Here is a 24,664-nt window from a genome sequence, read left to right as displayed (position 1 = left end):
GAAAAGTTTGTGAATGTTGTAAAAAGGAGTTATGAGGGTAAAACGTAAGTGTAAAAGGATGAAAGTTTCTTGTTCATTTGAATAGGATTATGTAAAGGTAAAAGAAAGTGATGTGGATGAAGATGTTGGTGGATGTGATGAAGTAGAAAGAAGGAGATAAGTAAGTGCTGAGAATGGATCTAGGAAGCAGAGATGTGGATTTGATCAAAAGAAGGATTGAGTCCTACATCTGCTAGGACATGGATGAGGGTGAGAGAGTAGGAGACTGAGATATTGAGAGGAGATTTGATATTTTGTTTTGGTGAAAAGAGTAAAAAAGGATGTTTGTAGGATACATTTTGCATTTTGTTTTCAATTAACAATAAATAAAAAGAGACAGTGATAGGTTACTTTAATTTAAAGTAGATTTTCAGTGAGTTGGTTTTTACTTTCATTTGAGTGCATTTTAAACTGGTACTTTAAATTTGACTTCAGTGAGATTTTAATGAAGGAAGAGTATTTTTACTATTTTGGTAGTCTTTATGCCTCTGACTGAGGGTCTCTTGAGGTCTGTGGAGATGATGTGAAAGGCTGATGGTGGTACTCTAAGATCTGCAACTCTGATGATTCAGAAGGCACATGATTAGTTCATGTGCAAGGGGGGAAGTTATAAAGAAAGTACTATTTGTTTGAAATCATTTTTGGAGAATGCTGATGCTCAGTCTGTTGACTGTGAAGTTTTCTGCTGTTAAATGGTTAAGTTTTAGTTTCTGTTGATAAGTTTTTGTTGTGTGAAGTTACAAGCAGGTGAAATGATGAAGAGTTTTTGAATAAAATTCAATAGAGAATAAAATAGTGAATAAAACAAGAGGATAAAAATAGACATAATAAAATAGAGAAATAATATTATCTACAAAGCCAGGGTGTTGGTGAAAAATGACTGGTGTATTAAAATCTGCTAACGCATGGGATTGAATTGAATAGTGACTGCATGGATTAAGGGGGGACATTGAAATATGTTTTATTTAATCATACATGGGTATTATGTAAAAGTATGATGTGAAATTATTATATTTTTGATGCTTTTGTTGTGCAAGATACTGGTTTGTGATTTCTCTCCCTAGGATGGTACTTGGGGAGACCAGTGTGAGCATGATGGACTGTCCAGAGATTTCTTCAGCCTAAAGGATGTGAAAGTTCAAATGGGGGCGAGTGGAGGACATCCTGATGGACAGTGGACTGAATGAGGACATCCTGATGGACAGTGGACTGAATGAGGACATCCTGATGGACAGTGGACTGAATGAGGACATCCTGATGGAAAGTGGACTGACTGAGGAGATCATGATGAGAGTTCTTGAATGGACAATCTTTGCAGTCCTATTGTGGAAGAAGCTGATACACCTAAAAAGCAACAGTTTGATATATCTGTTCAAGTGTCATTGATTATTATTTAGTATTTTACAGTAGATGTTTTAGTGGGATCTATTATTTAGACTTAGTATTGATGTTTTTGGGAACTGTGTCAGATTTATATATTAAGACCTCAGGTATTTCTTTTATTTTTATTTTTAGGACAGGTTCATTGAAGGGTTCGATGGGTTGACCAGCCTGAATTTGAACAAATCAAAAGTTTTTATTTCTGAGGTTCTTATAGTATATGCATTTACATGTATGTTATTTGATTTTGTTAGTATGTTAATTGGCTTGGAGTACTGAAAAGTGGTCGCCATGGGCAGTGGGGCCGTGAGAGAATTTTCCTATCTAGATTGTTTGATGGTATTTGAAAGATGTCTGCTCGATAGGTTTTTCGCTCTCACACTCTACAAAATTTAAGGTTAGTCATGATCAGAGGGTTATGTTATAAGTATTTTGTGTGTTATTCTTTTTCGAGACTTTAGTCTCGAAGGGGGGAATATGAAGTGTATTTTACATGCAACACAATGTAATATGAACAAGTATGTGAAGTGTAAGTATGCTGCTGAAACATGTGAGCTGTTGGTGGGACAAATGGTGTTCTTAAGGTTAGAGATTGGTTTAACATCAGAGACAATGAAGGGGTCTATTTGGGGTCATTCCTTAAGACTGTGATTGATAAACTAAGTTTATCTAAGTTTAGTATTGAAATGAGAACAGACCCTTAGGCTTGATTGGGGGAGATAAGAAGTCACCTCATGATGACCTGTATAACCTTTGAAGTCATATGTCCTGAGGAACCACAGGGGGTGCAGGACTGTAGGAGAGGCACACCTGAATGATCAAAGCCTAAATGAAGTCCTAAATGTCCTGATGTTGTTTTGACCAATGCTGCATAAATACTAGGGTCTTTTCTTTGTTCATGAGGGATCACAATTGGCTGGTGACTCTCCCAGGTAACATGACTAACCTGGACTGATGCTGTTTCTTGTCTTTGTAATTAAATGTCTTATATTACATGCAAGTCAGTGTCAGCGGATATTTCTTCATCATCTACACATCATCGTCAAGGACTTGAGAAACTACACTATCTATCTTTCTATCTATCTATCTATCTATCTATCGATCGATCAATCAATCTATAACAGGACAGATTATTGAACTCTCCTCCTGGGTCTGTGTTTGCCTCCATGCATTACCTGTCCTTGTGTCATACACAATAATACACATAGCTGCATGAAAGCAAATGACAGAGATCTGATTGGGTGATAAATCCAGGGCCGCTGGAAGTTATTTTGAACAGGGGATGCTGTGAAAATCTTTTGTTCCTTTTTAGACAAAAATCCTACAAGTCTATTTAGAATACATTTATAATTTATAAATTATTTAAATGTTAAAAATAAATAGATGAAGATTCACCACGTCATTGTCTTACACTCTTCAGTGCACACAGCCAGAGCCACACACACAATATATGCACTGTTACCTAAACTTTACAATAACACTTTAACAATGCAACAGGTTTGATCAGCTGGCATCAACCTGAGTCACTGCACCTGTCACACACCACTCTATTAGCTCCAGAATACTTTTACACACAGCACAAAGAAGTCATCTCAGACAATATAAGCACGTTATTGAATAGCGTAATGAGTAAAGGAAACGATGGAGTGGAATAATAACATGTAAATACATTTAATTAAATTAAGAGAGGACTGAAGGACCCCCCCCATTCTATTTCTTTACTTTCTTAATCTTAATTTAATGATCGTTTTCTCTTCCTAACATATCCTCTGTTCTTTATTATTATTTTTTGTATTGGATGTTTAAAAACAGATTTATAAATGTGCCTGGATGAACAAAATATGTGATGAAATTCATATAAATATTACAGTCAGTGATCTTACATCAGAGTCTCCAGTCTGCAGTTTGGACTCTGCAGATAATCACACAGTGGCTTCACTCTTGAATCCTGCAGGTAGTTGTGACTCAGGTCCAGCTCTCTGAGGTGGGAGGGGTTGGACTTCAGAGCTGAGGCCAGAGAAGAACAGTTGATCTCTGACAAATTGCAGCTCTCCAATCTGCATAAAGAATAAAAGAAGAATAAAAGAAGAATAAAAATAATGTGTAATCCAGTCACATGTGTTCAGGTTGTGATGAGTATCTCAACATCACTTTGTCCTGATGAATCAAGTTTTCTCTAAATGATTAGAGGATCATTTCTGATTGTGTATTCACTAAATCTAAATCCTCCAAATGTCAGCTCAACATTCATCCAGCTGTTCATGTGCACAGATGAAGAACAGGCTGCTGATCTCAGTCAGCTCTGTGATGTTACTACATTTATCAAATCACACATTATTCAATCACAAGTCTTCATGATTTCACTTCTTAACAGAACCAGAGGAAACCAGAGGCTTCATGTGCACCTTGTTCAACTTTACTTCACAGAGTCACTAAAACATTTTCACATCAAATCTCTAAATTATTCAACAACTTGGAAAAAAAGAAAAATCTCCAAAATAATTTAAGATCACAAGATTCAAATTCAGACAAAAACTGAAAACATATAAATCCTGAAATGTGCAACAATGGAGGATGTGGATTAAAATGATTCAAATGAATGACACAGTCAGTGATCTGACCTCAGAGTCTCCAGTCTGCAGTTTGGACTCTGTAGTCCCTCACACAGCAGCTTCACTCCTGAATCCTGCCGCTTGTTGTTAAACAGGTTGTAGTTCACACTCAGGTCCAGCTCTCTGAGATGGGAGGGGTTGGACTTCAGAGCTGAGGCCACGACGTCATAGTGAGTCTCTGAGAGTTTGCAGTCAGAAAGTCTGTAGTGACACATAAAATAGAGAAACATGATTTATAAAAGAAGAGTTTTATATTCACGTCTCACATTTGATGATTAAACAGTTTGTCCTGTTTGGTCTTAACTTTACACATCAGTGGAATCTGTCACTGACACAAAAAGTCTCATCACTGGTTTTCAAACCTGCACATTCTTCACCTGTCAATCATTCACTAAATGTTACTGATGAATGGAAACTAATGGAGTTTTATTTAGGAGGACATCATGTCTATGGTGTAAAATCCCCCCTCCTTCTCTCACTCTCCTCTACCTAGCTTTATGTTTCCTGGATGGGCGGAGCTTCAGAGCTGATAAAGGCAGCCAGCTCACCTGCTGTGAACTCTTTGGGAACAATGGAGCTGACTGCATGTGAATGCCTCATCAATCCTGATAGTTTGGACTGTGAGCTTAAGATGGAAGTTTCCTTTGTTGAAGTCCAATAAGTAGCAGTGAATGAGTTCATTTATTTATCTACTGATTTACTTTGGTTGTGTTTAAGTCATATCTTTAATTCTGAAGTAAGTTTTAAAGATGAACATCAGCCTTTGTTACATCTGATCTGTGACTTGGATTATGATGTGAAGATTGATGACACGTGTTACTCTTTGTCCTCTGACAGAAAACCAGTTAAAAACTGGAGAATAATCGATTGGACTGGAAAGATCTGAGCTCTTTGGTCCTCACAGACAAACCACTGAGTTGGACTGATTCCCTGGAACTGGTGGAGCCTCCTTCCTCTCAAATATCCTTCATCTATAGTCTGTGATCTGAAGTGTGATCTATTCAGAGGACTCTCTCTGCAGTAGGAAACTATTTGAAACTCATTGAACAGTAACTCTGGAGGAGGACCATCTCATTCTCATCTGGCTCACTTCTATAAACGTGAAAATACAGAGACTGCTGCAGAATGATCCAGAAATCAAACAAGTCAGCAAAGAATCAGATGTAGTGAGGTGAAGGATCTCCTGTAAGAACAGTTTATCTGTGATCTACCTGCTGAGATGTTCAGAGATGATGCTCATGATTGATTAGTAATGCCTGCAGAGGCTGGAAGGGGGCGCTCACAGCATTTGATATCTCTCTTTTCAGGGATTAACACTATCACACATCTCAGTCACTTCTTTGGGAATTCTCTCCTGAATGTGTTCACAAGAAACTATCAAAGATATTTATGAACTCAGGACAAAAAGATAAAAAACATCAGGTGTGAAAAAAACTATGACGGACTGTTTCTCCTGAACATTAACAGAGGAACAGTTTTTAGTGAACAGAGAGGATTATGTTTAGTTTATATTAAAATAAGTAAATTAGTACATGACACTGATTTATAATGTTCATCACATCTGGACTTACTTTGCCTTCCTGCAGTTCCTCACAGCTGGAATCAGTCTCCATCGTCCCCGCTTTGATGTGTTGTACTTCTTCAGGTCCAGCTCATCCAGAACCTCCTCAGACATCTGCAGCATGTAGGCCAGAGCAGAGCAGTGGATCTCAGAGAGTCTCTTCTCTGATCTGTTGTCTGACTTCAGGAACTCTTGGATCTCCTGATGGACTGAGAGGTCCTTCATCTCCGTCAGACAGTGGAAGATGTTGATGCTTCTGTCAGGAGAGATATCTTTACTGTTCATCTCCTTCAGGTTCTTGATGACTCTCTGGATCATTTCTGAACTGTTGTTTGTCTGACCCAGCAGGCCTCCTAAGAGTCTCTGGATCATTTTTGAACAGTTGTGTCTCTGACCCAGCAGGCCTCCTAAGAGTCTCTGGTTTGACTTCAGAGAAAGACCATGAAGGAAGCGAACAAACAGGTCCAGGTGACCGTTCTTACTTTGCAGGGATTTCATCATTGATTTATTTAGAAGAACATCAAGAGTTGAATCTACATATGTTTCTCCCAGAAAAGCCTCCAGTACTGTTGTGTTCCTGTTGGTGAAACAGTGGAACATGTAGACTGCAGCCAGAAACTCCTGAACGCTCAGATGAACAAAGCAGTAGACTGTTTTCTGGAAGATCACACACTCTGTTTTGAAGATCTCTGTACAAACTCCTGAGTACACCGAGGCCTCTGTGACATCCAGACCACACCGCTCCAGGTCTTCTTGGTAGAACATGATGTTTCCGTCCTCCAGATGTTCAAACGCCAGCCTCCCCAGCTTCAGAAGAACTTCCCTTACGGCCTCTGTCAACTCATGTGGACTCATCTGACGTCCCTTACCATACTTGTTCTTCTTCCTCTGTGTCCGAACTAGCAGGAAGTGTGAGTACATGTCAGTCAGGGTCTTGGGCAGCTCTCCTCTCTGCTTTGTGCTCATCATGTGCTCCAGAACTGTGGCAGTGATCCAGCAGAAGACCGGGATCAGACACATGATGTGGAGGCTCCTGGAGGTCTGGATGTGTGAGATGATTCTGCTGGACAGATCTTCTTCATCACTGAACCTCCTCCTGAAGTACTCCTCCTTCTGGGCGTCAGTGAAGCCTCGTACTTCTGTTACCCTGTCAACACATGAAGGAGGGATCTGATTGGCTGCTGCAGGTCGAGAAGTGATCCAGATGAGAGCTGAGGGGAGCAGATTCCCCTTGATGAGGTTTGTGAACAGTGTGTTTAAGGATGACTTCTGTGTGACATCAGACACAACCTCCCTGTTTGTGAAGTCCAATGACAGTCTGCTTTCATCCAGGCCGTCAAAGATGAACAACAGTTTACAGACAGCGAGCGTCTCTGCTGCCACCTTCTGTAATGTTGGATGGAAAACACGGAGCAGCTCAAGAAGACTGTAGCGCTGATCTCTGACCAAGTTCAGCTCCCTGAATGAAAGCAGGATCAGCAGACTGACGTCTTGGTTCTCTGAGCCCTCGGCCCAGTCCAGAGTGAACTTCTGCACTGAGAAGGTTTTTCCAACACCAGCCACGCCGTTTGTCAGAACCACTCTGATGGGTTCCTGTTGGTCGGGTTGAGCTCCTATCTTTGGTTCCTGTTGGTCGGGTTGAGCTCCTGTCTTTGGTTCCTGTTGGTCGGGTTGAGCTCCTGTCTTTGGTTCCTGTTGGTCGGGTTGAGCTCCTGTCTTTGGTTCCTGTTGGTCGGGTTGAGCTCCTGTCTTTGGTTCCTGTTGGTCGGGTTGAGCTTCTGTCTTTGGTTCCTGTTGGTCGGGTTGAGCTCCTGTCTTTGGTTCCTGTTGGTCGGGTTGAGCTCCTGTCTTTGGTTCCTGTTGGTCCGGTGAGGCTTTAAAGATGTCCTGGCACCTGATTGGAGTCTCATGGAGGGTCTTCTTTTTAGAGACTGTCTCCATCTGTCTCACCTCATGTTGGGTGTTCACCTCTTCACTCTGCCCCTCTGTGATGTGGAGCTCAGTGTAGATCCTTTTGAGGGGGGTTCTACTTCCTGTTTCATCACTTCCTTCAGTCACACGTTCACATCTCGTCCTCAGACTGACCTTATGTTGATCTAAAACCTCCTGCTGACCTCTATCTACTGAAAGAGAGAATGATAGAATCTGATTATTGTTTTCAGATGTTTTTGTAAAAGAAGTAAAAAGAGTTTTAATTTCTAGACTTTTGACATTGACCAATAAAAGTCCTGTTTTAGGAGATCACAGGAGCACAAAGGTGTACAGTCTTACTTTGTTCAGTGCTGCTCTGACTGACTGTCTGCAGTCCAGATCCTGGTCTGGATCTTTCTCCACACTGAGGACAGGACGAGTCTCTTGCTGAACCAGACTGGTCCCAGTATGAGGTGATGCACTGTCTGCAGAACCAGTGTCCACAGCTGGTAGAGACGGGATCCTTCAGGACGTCCTGACACCCAGGACAGGTCGTCTGCTTCTCTCTAACATGAGTCCTCTTCGTCCCCCTGTGAAGACATGTCTTTAGAACTAAACTGAAGGTTGACTGATAGAAAATATGAAGATTTATCAAACACAATCTAAAGAGTCAGATGATCACAGAGAGCAGGTAACACCTTCTTTCTTCTGTTTGGATTCATTTGATTCAGTCAGACTGAACACCATGTGCAGCTTCTTCACAGTCAGAGAATCAAAGAGTCTGATCCTGTCATCCACTGTTTCACTTCAGACAGCTGAGCTCGGGTTAGTCCACCTTTGAACTCAGGTTAGACGTGGTGAAACATTGTGAATTACATTGTGCTGGATCAGCAGTATCAGGGTGAACTCACTCTAGGTCCAGTTGACCCAACGACTGACCCCCCTCCTCGTTCCCCCACTGGCCTGCACTCACACTGCTCCAGGACTAACCAGGCCTGAGCACGGTTACCTCTTCTTCATAACATGGTAATACAACACATGCACGGCTTCATGTGAACTTGAAGCGTACTTAGTTTACAACACAGGCAGACTATGAACTAACGTGAGGTAAAGTCTGCGTCCGCACATCAGAGAACAACACGGAGAACATGACAGCTACTTGAAGGACTTTGAGGATTATTTTGAGTCATTTAGTCAGAAACAGATATAACACTCCAGGATTATACTTTATGTTCACGTTGAGTTCCCGTGCTTCTGCTTGTGCATGAGAAACTGTACCATGCCTCAGATCACCTCTTCCATCCGTGCCGGGCCAAGACCACGGATCAGAGCGCTCACTCGAGTCAAAGGAACTGGACTTTAGGGGTCAAACCTGCTTTGTCACTGTACAGATTACCTAGTGTGAGTGTGTCCTTAGTGATGTTCTGGTTTCATTTGTTGTCCTTCTCTTTATGGATTCTTCTAGCTTTTACTGGCTCTATAATTATTGTTTTGTTGCATATTTTTTCAACACTTATATTTTTATACTTTTTTTTACTTTTTTAATTTTTGTACCGTGTGATTTTCTTCTGCTATCCTGTTCTGCTGCTGTAACACTGTAAATTTCTCTGCTTGCGAAATGAAATAAAGGATTATCTTATCTTTCTTCTCCTGTGTCAGACTGGGACATAAAGTCAGTCCTGGACTTTGACACAACCTGCACCTGAACACAACGTGCTCCCTGGCAGGAGGGTCTTTATACTAGAGCTGCACTAATGATGTGATTTGAATCGTGATTCTGTGGATCATTGTCATGAAAAGAAATGTTCCCATGTTTAGTTCAATGTTCAGTTCAAATCATTGTTCACTTGTTATATTGACTGCTGTCATGAACAGAAACACATGAACACCATGATTCCTTTAAGTGTTTGTGCCCGCTGCTTTGGATCAAGAAGGTCTTAAAGACTCTTCAAAAAGTCCCAGGATTTCCAGATTTGGCGTCTCTCATAAGCTATCTCTATATGCAGATGATCTCCTGCTCTACGTCACCAATCCAACCTCTTCCATTCCCGCTATTTTTGATACATTGGAGCAATTCAGAAAGTTTTCTGGCTATAAAATTAACCTGCACAAGAGTGAATACCTTCCAATTAAATCTCTCCAACTCCCCAAAGCTCTTGGAAGTTTGGCCTTACCAGACTTTTGCAGATACTATTGGGCTTCCAATGTAAAAAAAATCCTTTTCTGGAATGTTAAGATTGTTGTCAGTGACCGTCCTCTCTGGGTCAGCATGGAACTAGCTTCTACACCTGTCTACATTATGGTCAGTGATTTGTTTGCAGTTACCTCTACCAACCAAACAAGTCACACAGAACTCTATTGTCTCTGAGACCTTAAAAATTTGGAGTCAACTTAGAAAGCAACTTGCTCTACACGCCTCATCGAAACCAGCCCCAGTTTTTCGAAACCTTTTTTTTTCTCCACCTTGTTCCGACCTCGTATTTGAATCCTGGTCAAATAAAAGTCTCCAACTCCTTGATGACCTCTATATTGATGGTACTTTCCCTTCATTTGCAGACTTGTCGAAAAAATTCACACTCCCTCAATCTCATTTATTCTGTTTCTTTCAGATTCATGATTTTGTGCAAAATCCTTCCATCACTTTCCTCATTGCCCCCCTGAGTCTTTGATGGACTCCCTTCTATTGCTGAAAACTACACAAAAATCCCTGACTTCAGTCTTATACATTTACATTTTTAGGATAAACCCGACCCCTCTGAATTCCCTGAGAGCTGTCTGGGATCAAGACCTCCAGATAACTATATCTGATGAACAATGGGGCTGTATCCTTAATCTTGTACACACATCCTCGATTTGCGCGAGCCATAAACTTCTACAATGCAAGATCTTGCACAGGAGTCACTTCAGTAATGCAAGGTTAGCTAAGATTCATCCAAACAGAGCTGACTCCTGCAATAAATGTAAACTCACACCGGCTGATCACATGCACATGTTTTTGGTGCCCCAGACTTTTTGATTTTTGGCGTGCAATCTTCGGTACGTTGGGGAAGGTCCTTGGTCGCACAGTGAACTTTGACCCCCCTTGTCGCCCTTTTTGGAATGCCCCCGTCATTTGGTGGGTCCAAAACCTCACAACGCGTTATTGCTTTCACTACCTTGCTGGCGAGGAAGCTCATTCTACTCAAATGGACGCATTCGTCCCCACCGACACACAATAGATGGATTCAATTTTACATTGCGTTAGACTTGAGAAGATTAGATTCTCCCTGAACGGTTCACTACAGGCCTTTCAAAAAACCTGGCAGCCTTTTCTACTTCATATAGATACCTTGCACATTGAAGCTAAAAAACTATGAACTACTGAGTTTGTTTATTTATTTTCTCTTCCCCCACTTTTTTTTGTTTGTTTTTGAGTTCTTTTTTTTTAGGGACCGAAGCACTGACCAGTGCGAAGGACCCTATTGTTTTTCAAATGATTATTATTATTTAGGGACCGAAGCACTGACCAGTGCGAAGGACCCTATTGTTCTTCAAATGATTATTTAGGGACCGAAGCACTGACCAGTGCGAAGGACCCTATTGTAACCCTAATGATTTTTTTTTTTTTTTTCTCCGGTCCGTCTCTTTGGAGCCAATTTTGACGGCTTGAACGTGAATGAAAACTCATCAAAATCTCCAATGTCATCGGGTCTGGCGAAAAATTTGATATTCTCGTCATTTTGTAAAAAAATTCGCAAAATGACTCAGTGGCGCCCCCTTCAAATTTTCAAAAGGGCCTCCCAATTGAGGTTTTTTCATCGTACGTGCACGACAATTTTTATGCACATTAAGCATGCAAGATCTCACATAAAATCCTCTTACACCCATTGTCAAAACCAAACAGGAAGTCCGCCATATTTTTTTTCAAGGGCAAAAATTCACGTTTTACAGGTTAGCTATTTGAACAAACTCCTCCAAAAGCAATTATCCCATTGACACAATGAGAATGTCAGTGTGTTCTCGACATGTTGAAGATCTCTCGTTGTGCTCTGCACGTTATTTCCTCGAAGGGCGTGGTCATACGGATGCGTTGTTTGTCACAAACAGGAAGTAGTTTGTTGCGGGCCTTAATATAGTCATACATTCATCAAACATCACACACATGATCCCAGTGGGAAACTAAAACTACATAACTTGTTATAAAAAAGTGGGCGTGGCTAAATGACTCAGTGGCGCCCCCTTGAAACTTTCAAAAAGGCCTCCCCATTGAGGTTTTTTTGTCCTACATGCATGAATTTTTTTATGCTCATTAAGCATGTCAGGAGCTACATAAAATCCTCTTACACCCATTGTCATAACCAATCAGGAAGTCCGCCATATTTTTTTGAATGCAACAAAAATGGCCGAATTTCATGTTTCACAGGTTAGCTATTTGAACGAACTCCTACAACAGCGTTTATCCGATCATCGTAAACTCAGTGTCAGTGTATTCTAGACATGTAGAAGATCTCTCGTTGTGCTCCGCACGTTATTTCGTTTAAGGGCGTGGCCATGGCGTACCATCAAACATTGATGTCTCGGCTCACCCCTATTTTACCTTTATGAATGACCTCCCCATAGAGGTTTTCTTCTCTGACATGCATGACAATTTTTTTGGATGTTAATAATGTCAGGAACTACAATAAATCCTCTTGCACACATAGTCAAAACTAAACCGGAAGTCCGCCATATTTTTTTTTAATGGCGAAAATTCGCGTTTCACAGGTTAGCTATTTGAACGAACTCCTACAAAAGCGTTTATCCCATTGACACAATGAGAATGTCAGTGTGTTCTAGACATGTTGAAGATCTCTCGTTGTGCTCTGCACGTTACTTTCTCAAAGGGCGTGGCCATACGGACGCGTTGTTCATCACAAACAGGAAGTAGTTTGTTATGGGTCTTAATATAGGTGTAGAGTCACCAAACATCAGACACATGATCCCTGTAGAACAATTAAACTTGTCATGTTGTTATGATAAGTGGGCGTGGCTAAATGACTCAGTGGCGCCCCCATGGAATCTTAAAAATGGCCTCCCTATAGAGGTGTCTTGGTCCTACATGCATGGGATTTTATATGCTCATTGGGCATGTCGGAAGCTACATAAAATCCTCTTACACCCATGGTCAAAACCCAACAGGAAGTCCGCCATATTTTTTTTGAATGGCTGAAATTCGCGGTTTACAGGTTAGCAATCTGAACGAACTCCTCCAAAAGCGTTTATCCGATCATCGCAAACGCAATCTTAGTGTGTTCTAGACATGCAGAAGATCTCTCGTTGTGCTCTGCACGTTATTTCCTCAAAGGGCGTGGTCATACGGACGCGTTGTTCATCACAAACAGGAAGTAGTTTGTAACGGGCCTTAATATAGTCATACATTCATCAAACATCACACACATGATCCCAGTGGAAAAATAAAACTAGACATGTTGGCATAAAAAGTGGGCGTGGCTAAATGACTCAGTGGCGCCCCTTTGAAATTTTCAAAAAGGCCTCCCTGTAGAGGTTTTTTTGGCCTACGTGCATGAAATTTTTTATGCTCATTGGGCATGTCAGGAGATACATAAAAGCCTCTTACGCCCATTGTCATAACCAAACAGGAAGTCTGCCATATTGTTTTTTAATGCAAGAAAAATGGCTGAAATTCCTTTTTCACAGGTTAGCTATCTGAACGAACTCCTACAACAGCTTTTATTCGATCATCGTAAACTCAGTGTCAGTGTGTTCTGGACATGTTAAAGATCTCTCGTTGTGCTCCGTACATTATTTCGTCAAAGGGCGTGGCCACGGCGTACCATCAAACATTGATGTCTCGGCACACTCTAATTTTTTAACCTTCGATGACTGTAAGGCCTACTGCTTGGCCACGTGTCGCGGCTGCACTCCCGCGGTCGCACTCTCGCGGTCGCGACACGTGCCGACATGCGTGGGGTGCTTCGGTCCCTTCATCACCGCTTGCGGTTTTAATTTCTTTTGTTTTTCTTCTTCTCTCCTTTTTTAAGTATTTTGTTGTACTATTTCACTTGTTTATATGTTTTGACTTCTGACTGACTCGTCCTCTTTGTCGTTGTGGTGTGAATGGCTGTTAGTGAATGGGTTGTTTCTAAGGAAGGGGCGCTGCCCTGTAATGGACTTTGGTTTATTATTTTATGATTATGCTCCACTGTTACTGTTGATGCACTTGTGAGTTTATACTGTTGTGCATCTGAAGTATTTTTGTCACATTTTGTAATTTTGTACATTTTGTCCCCATCCCAATGAAAAAATCAATACAAATATTTGACCCCCCCAAAAAAAAAAATTAAACGGGCCGTGCTGAGCGCCATCTTCTGCTGCTAATAAACGTACTAATGAGAAGTAGGAGGATAACAGGCAGGTTCAAAGGTTTGTAAGAGTCCTCTTAGATTACAGCTTTACAAGGTGACTGAGCCTACAAGGAAACATGTGAGGAGACAAGGAGTTAGTAAGAAGACTTACTTTGAGTCTGAGGCTCCAGATTCTTTACTGAAGTTTAGAGGTTCATCTTTGGACCGATCAGTCTTCATAGACAGACAGCTGGGTACAGGAGACTCTGCTCCGTCCTCCTCTTCCTCTAAACGCACATCCATGATCTGATCTGAAGTCAGTCTGAGAGGAAACACAGAAACACTCACTGAGAGATCAACACAAGAGGAACAGGAGACAGTTTGATCTAACACACACACACACACACACACACACACTGACACACACACACACACACACACACACACACACACACACAAACACACACACTCACACACAGCTCATATGAATGTAAGTAGTGACGTCATTATAAACTGTCTGTGTTCAGTTCACAGGAGGAAACTGAGAGTACAGAAGTGAAGATATAAAAACTCTGGATAAACACTCACCCCGCTTCACTCTTTACTTCTCTCTTCACTGTCTGTCCGTTTAAAATGGAGTCTAACTGACTGAGCAATTTCACCTTCACCTTCAGCCTCCTCAGGTGACCTACCTGTTAATCATGAGCCCGGATCACATGTTGCCCCTCCCTCCTCCATTTACAGGAAATCAGCTGTGTGTGTGGATCCAGACAGACCCGGGCTGCGTCTCACTGAATCTCTGCTGAGGTCTTTACAGATGGACGCTCACAGATGAGGAGGACGAGGAAGAGGATTTATTATCAAAGCACATACTGATTAACACCATGGGAGCGTGCCCTGCTGTCTATTGAGCACAAACACCACTTTATAACATGGAGGCTATAAAATACACTTTGACAAATGAGCTCTGGTTGAGCGCTGGCTTTGTTGAGTCGGCTGCCCGGCTATCGGTACTGTAGCCCGGCTTGAGTACGGGACTTCAGTCCTCCAGGATTTTGAACTTGTCAGACCCGGGGCAGGGGGCACTCCGTGGGTGAAGGGTCATTGTTTGATGACAGGGAGTTATGTTAACCTGTAGAAAAGAGATGAGCAGCAAGTTCATAAACCCGGTCGGACTCGCTCAGTGTTTATTGATGTTATTCTGAGCAGTGGCGTCATTAGGCCGATTTTAGGGGTCTGAAGCCTCCCTAAAATGTTCTTAAGCCTCCCTATAAATAATTTGGTGTTTTTATATAAAAAAAAATCTCTTTTGTTTTTTCAAAACGTGCTGACAAATTCAATATCAATGCTTGAGACATTTGTCTTTGTGGCTAAAAAGAAAAAGTGAACTGTTAAGTGTAGCCATGTTTGCAGCTGTTTACTTGTGAAAATGTTTTAGTGTTTGAGGTTCAACATAAAATGTTTACTGAAGTCTGTTTTTGTGAGGTTTAAATACAATGTGCACTGGAATCCTATGTGGACAATTATTTCTTAAATCAGCTTTGTAAAACCCTTCTTGAAATTATTGAAACCTTGAAGGTTTGACCAGATTCTTAAGGGTCTTTTTGAGACCAACGTAAATTAGTAGGAGAAAACAATGGTGCTTGTTGACAGTGAACTGATCCGTTCTGACCAAGCTGAAAATGTTTTTGTTTCTGTCATTGATGCTGAAGTTTAGGCAACTGGTTCTGTGAGCTGAAAGATCTCCAATAGTCATTCTTATTTATAGGTGTGTGCAGGTGCCTATGTGGCAGCCGCCTGAGCCGGGAAAGCCCTTTGGATGTAGTGGGCTACTGTTAAAGCACTATATAATGCCCACCATGTGGGTTGGGCATGCCGAATTATTGTAGAGAGCACCCACTTCCTCTGCCAGGCGCTGCTGCTCCTCCCTGACCTTCCTCTGCTGCTCCTCCCTGACCTTCCTCTGCTGCTCCTCCCTGACCTTCCTCTGCTGCTCCTCCCTGACCTTCCTCTGCTGCTCCTCTCTGACCTTCCTCTGCCAGGTGCTGCTGCTCCTCCCTGACCTTCCTCTGCCAGGTGCTGCTGCTCCTCTCTGACCTTCCTCTGCTGCTCCTCTCTGACCTTCCTCTGCCAGGCGCTGCTGCTCCTCCCTGACCTTCCTCTGCTGCTCCTCCCTGACCTTCCTCTGCCAGGCGCTGCTGCTCCTCCCTGACCTTCCTCTGCTGCTCCTCCCTGACCTTCCTCTGCCAGGTGCTGCTGCTCCTCCCTGACCTTCCTCTGCTGCTCCTCCCTGACCTTCCTCTTCCAGGTGCTGCTGCTCCTCCCTGACCTTCCTCTGCTGCTGCTCCTCCCTGACCTTCCTCTGCTGCTCCTCCCTGAGCTTCCTCTGCCAGGTGCTGCTGCTCCTCCCTGACCTTCGTCTGCCAGGCGCTGCTGCTCCTTCCTGACCTTCCTCTGCCAGGCGGTGGTACGGGGCACAGAGGAGGACGTGGTCGGAGCATCCGTGGAGGTGGAGGCCTGGGTGAAGAGGCTCCATCAGTGGAAGCAGTGGCAGGCGTGATCAGACTGTGCAGCTCAGGTGCCAGGGGCCCACGGTGCGTGGCGGTCTGACCGGACGCATCTTCAGGAAGATGAAAGACGAGGGGCTGGTCAGGCTTCCCCAACACCTTCACTGCCTTTCTCTGTGTAAAGACACCTGTATGGTAAACATAGGTGGCTAATGAGCACAGACCAGGTTAAAACAACTAAACAAAGCCTGACAAACCATTGAAAAGAAGCTTCGCAGTGACCTGGTCACAACACACATCACAGGAATGTAAACCAGTCTTTCAAAGGGGCTAATTGGACCCTGAAGTCCTATTTTCTCAGCATGAACTGGACAAAACGTCACCAGAAATATACACTGGGGAAAGCACACAGCAAGTGATGGAGGCTGCTTTAAAGATCCTCGTGGGGGAGTGTTGCCATAGCAACACTTTTTAAAGGAAACAACAAACATCCTAAATCAAGATGAGCAGGTTCCTATTCATAGGTCCGAAGTCAAGATCAGCAATAGCTACTGTATGTTGAGTCCAAGAACTAGTTCAATGTGTTCTAGTAAAGACTAACAAGTCTGACTAAGTCTTATCACAGGTCAGTCTAAACCAACAAGTCCAAGGATTAAGAACAAGTCCATCAGAAGACCAGAGGTCCTTTACTATGAAGCTTCTCTGTGGACGAGTTGTATTTGTCAATGGACCTATCAGGCGAACCTCACAGCATCTTATTGTTGAGGCTTGAAGAGATGAACATGAAGGTGTCGGGTCGAGGGGAAACTCTGCAGTAAAGCCACCCAGAGATCTTTAAGAGAGATGAAGTGTCATAAAGAGAAAACAAAGGGAAGCCGTTTGAACTCACCACAGTTTAATTGACTGGAAACGAACCCAGTTAGAGAGCACATCATAAGGACTCATTCATATGATTTTCAGCTTTCACTCCACTCTACTGCTGTTTTCTGCCCCATTGTAGTGAAGAGAGACTTGAAGTGATGAACTCCTGGTGAGGATCACAGGGACAGAATGACAGAGACACATTCCTATTTGTTTCTTGACATAAAGTCTGCTTTGTTCCAATTCTACTAAACGTTTATCCCACATTTCTCTGAGGATCCACATCAATGACTAAGTGTTTACAACATGCTGGTACCATCTTTCTTAGCCAAAGAAATAAAGAGATGTTCATGTGGATATTAATCGCATGTCTGAACATGTCATTTTTGGTCACTCACACAAAAAATACATCTCCTGTATTCAAGGCTCTGAGCAGGTCGTAGCAGAAGACTGTATAAGACGTTATATCCTGTTTCACCAGCTAACGTAAGTTTGTATGTTGTCATCAAGCAGCAACCTCCAGTGTTCAAAAACTGAGTCAATGGTTGAGTGCAAAATCCTGCAGTTGGTCAAATGTGTCCAGTTGAGCCCGGCAGCAGAAGCAGCTGAAGTCACAAACACAGCCCACTCAAAGATGCCTGTTTTTACAGCAGACATTAAATAACATGTTTCCGGCCTGGTTCAAAGAATGAACTCGCTCTGATTAGCTCCTGTCTCCATGACAACACACAGTTCATTTTTTATAATAACTGGTCCGTTTTCATTTCATGAAGTCAAAGTATCTGGGCCACTCAAGGTCCATGCCTCTGTACGCTAACGAACCATTACAGCATTACAAGGACTCTGACTTTTCTTTTCTCTGGCGTGGCAGCAACATGCTCCTGTAGAAACTCACAGTACAGGTTCCTTAAGCTGAGCTGCAGATTCACATGACTATTCAGTACTAGAGAAACACAACACACTGCCAATAAGGGAACAAAACAACATCTACACTTCAAGTTTAAATCAGTCATTATCTGTCAAACAGACTGAGAGGCTCTCATCAAATATTCTTCTTGCTGAAGAGAAGTGTCTTTCCCATTTACTGATGTTGTTTTGTTTTGTTTCTTGATGTGAACAAATCTTTGACTTTATTTTCCAGAAGCTTCTGTAAAAGTCTGTGGGGTTTTTAACCAGCTGTTGTTACGTGACTGGATTTGTATTTCTTTTACAGACAGCAGGAGAGCAGACTTTCTGTTCACCATCTTCACTTTATCTCTGAAATACTCAGGACAGACTCAAGTCCTCAACCGTTTGATCTTCAAACCATCTTTGTAGGTTTAAAGTCGTCTTCACTCATCACACTCTCCGACTCTCTTCCTCCTCCAGCTGCCACCGCCTGCTCTCATGTGTGTTTTCTCTGATTCATGCGGACAACTCTCTGCTACAGATTTGTGCCGTCAGACTCTGCTCTCCCTTTTATGACAGGAAGTTCCTCTTATCTGAGAGCGCTCATGCCAGGAGATTTATTCTCCCTGCTCTAATCTCATGCTTTAAGAACAAACAAGAACTCACCAGAACAATTTGAAAGAATCTCAAAGGTGGCGCATCACTAAATGTAAACTTACATTTAAAATGTCAATAATGTCTGTATGGCTGTATAATAACCTTTGTGGCCTCTGTCTAATGTAACCATGCTGCTGTCACAGGAACATTTGGATTTTACACTCTGTTATTGTAGAGACATGCTTATCACACACACAGCTGCTTCACACTGCTACTCAGGGAATACACCAGAGAGGTTGGGGGTTCAGTGCCTTGTTCAAGGGCACCTCGGGCAGGGCTTGAGAGGTGATCTGTTTCAGTTGGGGGTTTTTTTGTTTATGAAAGAAAAAGAAGGGAACAAAATCAGTAAATTGCTCTTGTGAATAAGTGGTAAAATGTGTGATTTCTTTGTTCCTCTTCCTTGTTCTTTCATCCGTCTCTCCGTTTCAGATGCTTTTGTAAGATTACCTTCCTTTGATTCTTTACATTCTTTCTCCAGCTACCAGACCAACTCCCATATTTTTGGTGCACATCAGGACTTGAACCAGCAACCCTTTAGTTCCCAACCCAAGTCCCAACTGACTGAGCTCCTGCCACCCCAGCAAACTGTCTAAGTTGACAGTGTGGTGATGGAGGACGCTACATGGACTGGATTTGTGTACAGACTAGTGTAGAAAGGTGATTTGTCAAAGAACAGTGCTAATAAGAGAGCTAGCATACGACTTAAACACTGAGCAGCAAAATCACTTCCTCACTTGTAAACTAAATAATGTTAGAATAGATTTCCTCAAAGGGTTGTTTGGCTTCTCTCTCAATGTGTTTGGTGTCAGTCCAACTATTTCACACTGAAGTCTTTATAAAGTGTCTTTTGTTTTCTCCAAAGAGTGGAAAAAGAAGTGTGGAAAGACAAAGTCATCTCATGTTCTTTAAAGTCTTATCTGCATCTGGTATGAACAAAACGTCTGAATCTGCATGTGGTGCTCTAATGACACCTTGTAGCAGTGGAACACTTATAAAGGCTGCAAATAAAACACAGTGTGTGTGTGTGTGTGTGTGTGTGTGTGTGTGTGTGTGTGTGTGTCAAGGTTTCTCCATCACAGAGATGAAGATGCATCAGGCTGTGATGCACACACCACATCTGGATTACAGACACAGTGTTAAGTGAGTGACGTGGATTTCCACGCTCCCTCACTGAATTATTTCCCCGTCGTGGAGAGTGCACGGGGGATAATCACATCACCCTCCACTGCGCCTGAGAAAAATCTAATGAACGACCCTCCGTGGTTACACTTGAGCGAGGCATACAGAGGTTACACAGAGTTTTCATGTGGTCTTTCCAGGTTACTGAACACGTGATGATGTCATCAAGGTAAACTTGACAGTTATCGACTCCTCTCAGTACAGTGTTCATGAGCCTTTGGAAGGTTGCTGGAGCATTTCTGAAGCCAAAAGGCCGTGTACTGCAGAAAATGGTCTGCGGTGACAAAAGCACTAATTTTGGACGCACGCTGAGTAAGCGGGACCTGCCAGTAACCCTGAAGGAGATCCAGTTTAGTTACGAACCGAGCCGAACCAACCCGATCGACACCATCATCCATCCGCAGAAGAGGGAAAGAGTCGGGTTCAATGACAGAATTCACTCTCCGATAAGGAGAGGAGGAAAACCAAGGAAGTGTGTCTGTCCAAGGAAACCTAAGGAAAACCTCTGCTGAACACCAGCTGCCACTGCCATAAACTGCAGCCTCTGCTTGAAACCATCATCCTCCCCACATGTGCAATACTGCACAAAGTTTACTCCAGCACCCAGCAGTCTCATTAAAAAGACAAATATTTTTCAATATTAAATAAAGTTCATTGCATTCTGTGAAGAAGCCTGTAAACTGTAGTTTCTTTAAATGCTCTGTAAGAGTCGTCCATCACCTGCTGAAATGCAGAACTGCATCAGTATTCAGGAGATTTCTACAGGAGAAGCCTTGGCTTCTGAGTGCAGTAATTAAAGGCTTCCCACTCTGTTGTTTTAGACTTCATTATGGACACGCTTGTCTGGTCACGCCAATCTGTGTCTTCAATGGTAGAAACACTAATTCATCATTTAAGGGGAGTGACATCAACATGTGCTGAGCTGATGTGAACACCATCTCCCAGACTTATTTTTTCTTGGGGGGGGCAAATGCATCCGAATGATGTGGGTGATTACGCTGCACTTTAATTCCCACTGATGGCTGCTTTCTTTGTGGGCGTTTATGAGACAGAACAAGGCCGAGAATAAAACAAGATCATCTTCAAACAAAGACTGTTTTAGTCTGAAGTCCTGCATGGGCTCTATGAACGTTTCTTCTCTGATGTTTAAATTCATGAAAGGTGATAACTGAGCTTCTGTGTCAAAATGTCAAGATGTCTCCGCGCCTGATTAATGGCTGAAAGTGTAATCAGTCCGAAATGAGACCAGGCGTGAATTATTTCCACACATTTCACGCAGACACACTCACCGGAGTGTCTTCCTGTGCATGTCTTCTTCTGTGATCCCAACATAAGTGAGGCTTTCATTCCAAACTGGATTCAGAGAGTTTCCAATCGTCTTGGTCTTCAGCTTATTGACCTGAAACACAGACGCACACAGACGCACACACACAAACACAGACGCACACAGACGCACACACACAAACACAGAGCGAGAACAAAGAGGGCGCCACTTTGACCTACCATTTAGAAATCCTGTTTATTCCAGAGAGTTAAAGGTCAAAGGGAGCGATGATGACAGAAGGTTCACGAGGGAGAGATGAACACGTAGCTACTGTCATGTTTGCATTTTAGTTTCTGTCGTCATGACAACCTGTAGTGACCTGGGGCCTGCACCACGAAGCAGGATTCAGTGTCACTTCAGGGTTAACCCTGGGTTTACAGTCCTGAAGGTGGTTCACTTCTAAACTGGGAATATCGTCATGGTAACTGACGCTGCACACCTAACCTGCTCAGGAGCAGGATATGTTGGAGATAAGAGATCAACCTGTGAAAATCTCACTGACCAATCAGATCTCTTGATGGTCTGTGAGCTGATGGAGAGAGAGCGACAAACACTTCCTGTGTCCCGTCTGATTTGACATCATAGTCCTTAAAGGTCATGATTGTTTGTTCCTGATATCCTTCATCCCAGTGGCGTCATCAGGCTTATTATAGGGGGTCTGAAGCCTCACTAAAATTTCTTAAGCCCCCTAAATAATTTAGTGTTTTGATATAAAAACCTTTTCTTTTTTCTTTTTTTTTTTTTACAAAACGTGCTGACAAATTTAATATAAAGTGGGCAGAATATGAGCTTAAATAAATAATCATATAACCTGTCATTATTGACTTAAATATGATGATGAATCTGTCAGTTTCCCTTCACTTCATCGTGTCAGGTAGAGAGACCCTTCAGCGCGTCGTTATCCAATCCATTCCACTTGTTCATATAGAGACCGCCCACGTGACTGAAAATCCAGTCCGTGTTTTCCCTGCGACCTAGCTTGCACTCCTGCAGCGTGTGTGTGTAAGATGAAGTCCACACAGAGCGGCTAGAACAGCGTGAGGAGAAGGACGTGAATGCAGAGTGGATATAAGAAAGTTTTTGAACAAAGTAAGTATTCTTCTCTGCTGCTAGTAATAATTAGTTAGCCCCCAGCTAACAGCACAAAGTCCCATGTAATTAATGAACCAAGTGCTTCCTGTTTGACAAGTAAAAACCTAGCTTGCACAGTTACTTTCCAGCTCTAAAACAACTGTGCTACTTAGCTAGCTAGTTAGTGTGAAATGCATTGTGAAGGCCCTGGTTGTTTATAGAGCTAAGTGTGCACTCTCTTTACCATATACTATCTTTGGGCTGATTTCCTTCCTTCTGGAGCATCAGCTGTGTTTCTCACTTTATGCACGGATGCACACCTGAAACAGGAGCTGAGCTCATTCACTATGATTATCATCATTGGATATTAACAATAATAATAATGATAAAAATACACTAATAATAATAATAATCAGTCCACCACCCCATTGACCTGCAGGAGTCAGGACAGAGGAGCACAGGGAGTGAGAGGGGAGAGATCTCTACTGGAAAGGTGAGTCTGAAGGATTTCACAGGATAGAGTCATTAGTGATGCAGACAGTCTTTGAATATGATGGAACTCAATATGAATATGAAACATTTCAATCAAGGTGCACCATGACAGACTTATGATTGATTAGCAAGTAGAGAAATCCAATTTATAGATAGACAGATAGATAGATAGATAGATAGATGGATGGATGGATGGATGGATAGATAGATATGTAGTGGCACTCCGTCTCTTTCTTCGTCCTCTGTTTCACTTATTGGAGTCAACTCACAGTATTTGCAACGCGAGTGAAAAAACAAGACAACTTTCCTTCGTTTCGAAAAGTTTACTGAAAAAATGTCAAAGTAAAATACAGGTTTAACAGAAGGTCTAACGCACGGTCAAAAAACTGTGTAGCTTCCTTTAATATTTGACTCCAACTGCTGACGTTACATCCGTCACATTTAACTACGCAGTGATGTCACGACCGAAACATTCAGAAACATAAAAAATAACCTTTTCACCATTTTAATGACTAAATTATGACCTTACAAACTATTTTAAACATTATGAAGAAACATGAAATTACTGAAAATCACATTTTAATCATTTTTAACTAAATATTTGTAATTAAATCAATTATAAGCATATTGGCTCTTACAAGATAGACAGATAGATATATAGATAGATAGATAGATAGATGGATAGATAAAATATTTCCCTTCACTCCCTGAATCTACTGACGCTTCTCATCCACTCTCAGCAAGCTGACACCTTTCCCCCAGAATCCACCTTGTTTGAAGCATCCGACAACATCCAATCAAATGTCAGAATAGCCCATGAAGAAGTGTGTAATGGATGTTAGCGACGCGAGCCCATACGAGCCACACAAACACCATGCTACCAAAGATAATTACATTTGCGTACAAAACCTACGAGGTGGTAAACAAACAAAGAGCTGCCAGATGTAGAACATGCAGTTCAAGAATTACAGACGGGGATGCAACAACTTCAAACTTCGTTCAACATTTGAAGTCACACAAAGAACGGTAAGTGGAGGCTAATATTTGTTGTGAGTAAATGCATTAGATAACGTTAGCTAAACGGCTAGTTTAAATAGCATTACTGGAAACTACAACTCTGAAGGTACGTTAGCTGAAGTTATGGGGAACGTTAAGGCCCCTCCCCATTTTGTGTCAGAGTCGTGCATTACCTTGTCGGGGATCATTTCTCTTCATTTTTACTCACATATTTAATTATTGATTATTTGTTTTAGCACCTATTTATACAGTGGTGACATTAAGTACTGCAGGCTACTAATAAACGATACAGTTTACATTACTTGTGCTTACTTTTCCATATCGTGCTACACTATACTCCTACTGCATTACATCTGAGAGGGAAATCATTTACTTTTTACTTCAGTATGTTTGTCTGACAACTTCAGCTAATTTTCAAATCGCAGTGAAAACCTTGCATTGTGTATTCAAATGTTCTGATTTTCAATCTTTGCAATTTATTTTGTTTTGTAATTAATTCCAATTTCATTAAGTGTTACTGTGGCTTTTAAATATAACTTAACTTCATAACTTTTCCTTAACATTCCCCTCAAAATCTGAATTGTATGCTTCAAATCTGAAGCTAATTTAGGCGTTGTAGTTTACAATCTAATTACTTTAACTAGATTGGTTATAAATCTAGTTTCATCTGCAAGTCATGTGGGCCTGTAATGCATTTTCTGACATCTGTTTAACATGCTTTTCTCTTACAGATATGAAGAATACCAGATCAACAAAAGAATCATAAATGAGTCACAACAGCCGTCAGTCTCACAGTTCATGGACACCCGTGCAGGGCAGTACAGCACAACTCATCCTCAACA

General features: G+C 42.0%; 1 protein-coding gene across 1 annotated transcript in view; it reads right to left on the bottom strand.

The window, feature by feature from the left end:
* LOC306836981 (protein NLRC3-like) overlaps positions 1-17,376 on the bottom strand; it is a 31,887-nt gene extending 14,511 nt beyond the window's left edge. The window contains exons 1-11 of the mRNA XM_079364400.1: positions 17,223-17,376; positions 16,275-16,521; positions 16,006-16,121; positions 15,856-15,923; positions 14,519-15,725; positions 13,999-14,148; positions 7,885-8,093; positions 7,450-7,712; positions 5,603-7,185; positions 4,151-4,232; positions 3,303-3,394 (exon numbers count right to left, since the gene is read on the bottom strand). Coding sequence (XP_079220526.1) covers positions 3,303-3,394; positions 4,151-4,232; positions 5,603-7,185; positions 7,450-7,712; positions 7,885-8,093; positions 13,999-14,148; positions 14,519-14,529 — 2,390 coding nt within the window. The 5' untranslated portion in view covers positions 14,530-15,725; positions 15,856-15,923; positions 16,006-16,121; positions 16,275-16,521; positions 17,223-17,376. The remainder of the gene's footprint in view (positions 1-3,302; positions 3,395-4,150; positions 4,233-5,602; positions 7,186-7,449; positions 7,713-7,884; positions 8,094-13,998; positions 14,149-14,518; positions 15,726-15,855; positions 15,924-16,005; positions 16,122-16,274; positions 16,522-17,222) is intronic.
* Between the last annotated feature and the right edge of the window lie 7,288 nt (positions 17,377-24,664).

The sequence above is a fragment of the Symphodus melops genome (genome assembly GCF_947650265.1).
Source record: "Symphodus melops genome assembly, chromosome: 16".
Lineage (NCBI taxonomy): Eukaryota > Metazoa > Chordata > Actinopteri > Labriformes > Labridae > Symphodus > Symphodus melops.
This window is presented reverse-complemented; position numbering and strand designations above follow the sequence as displayed.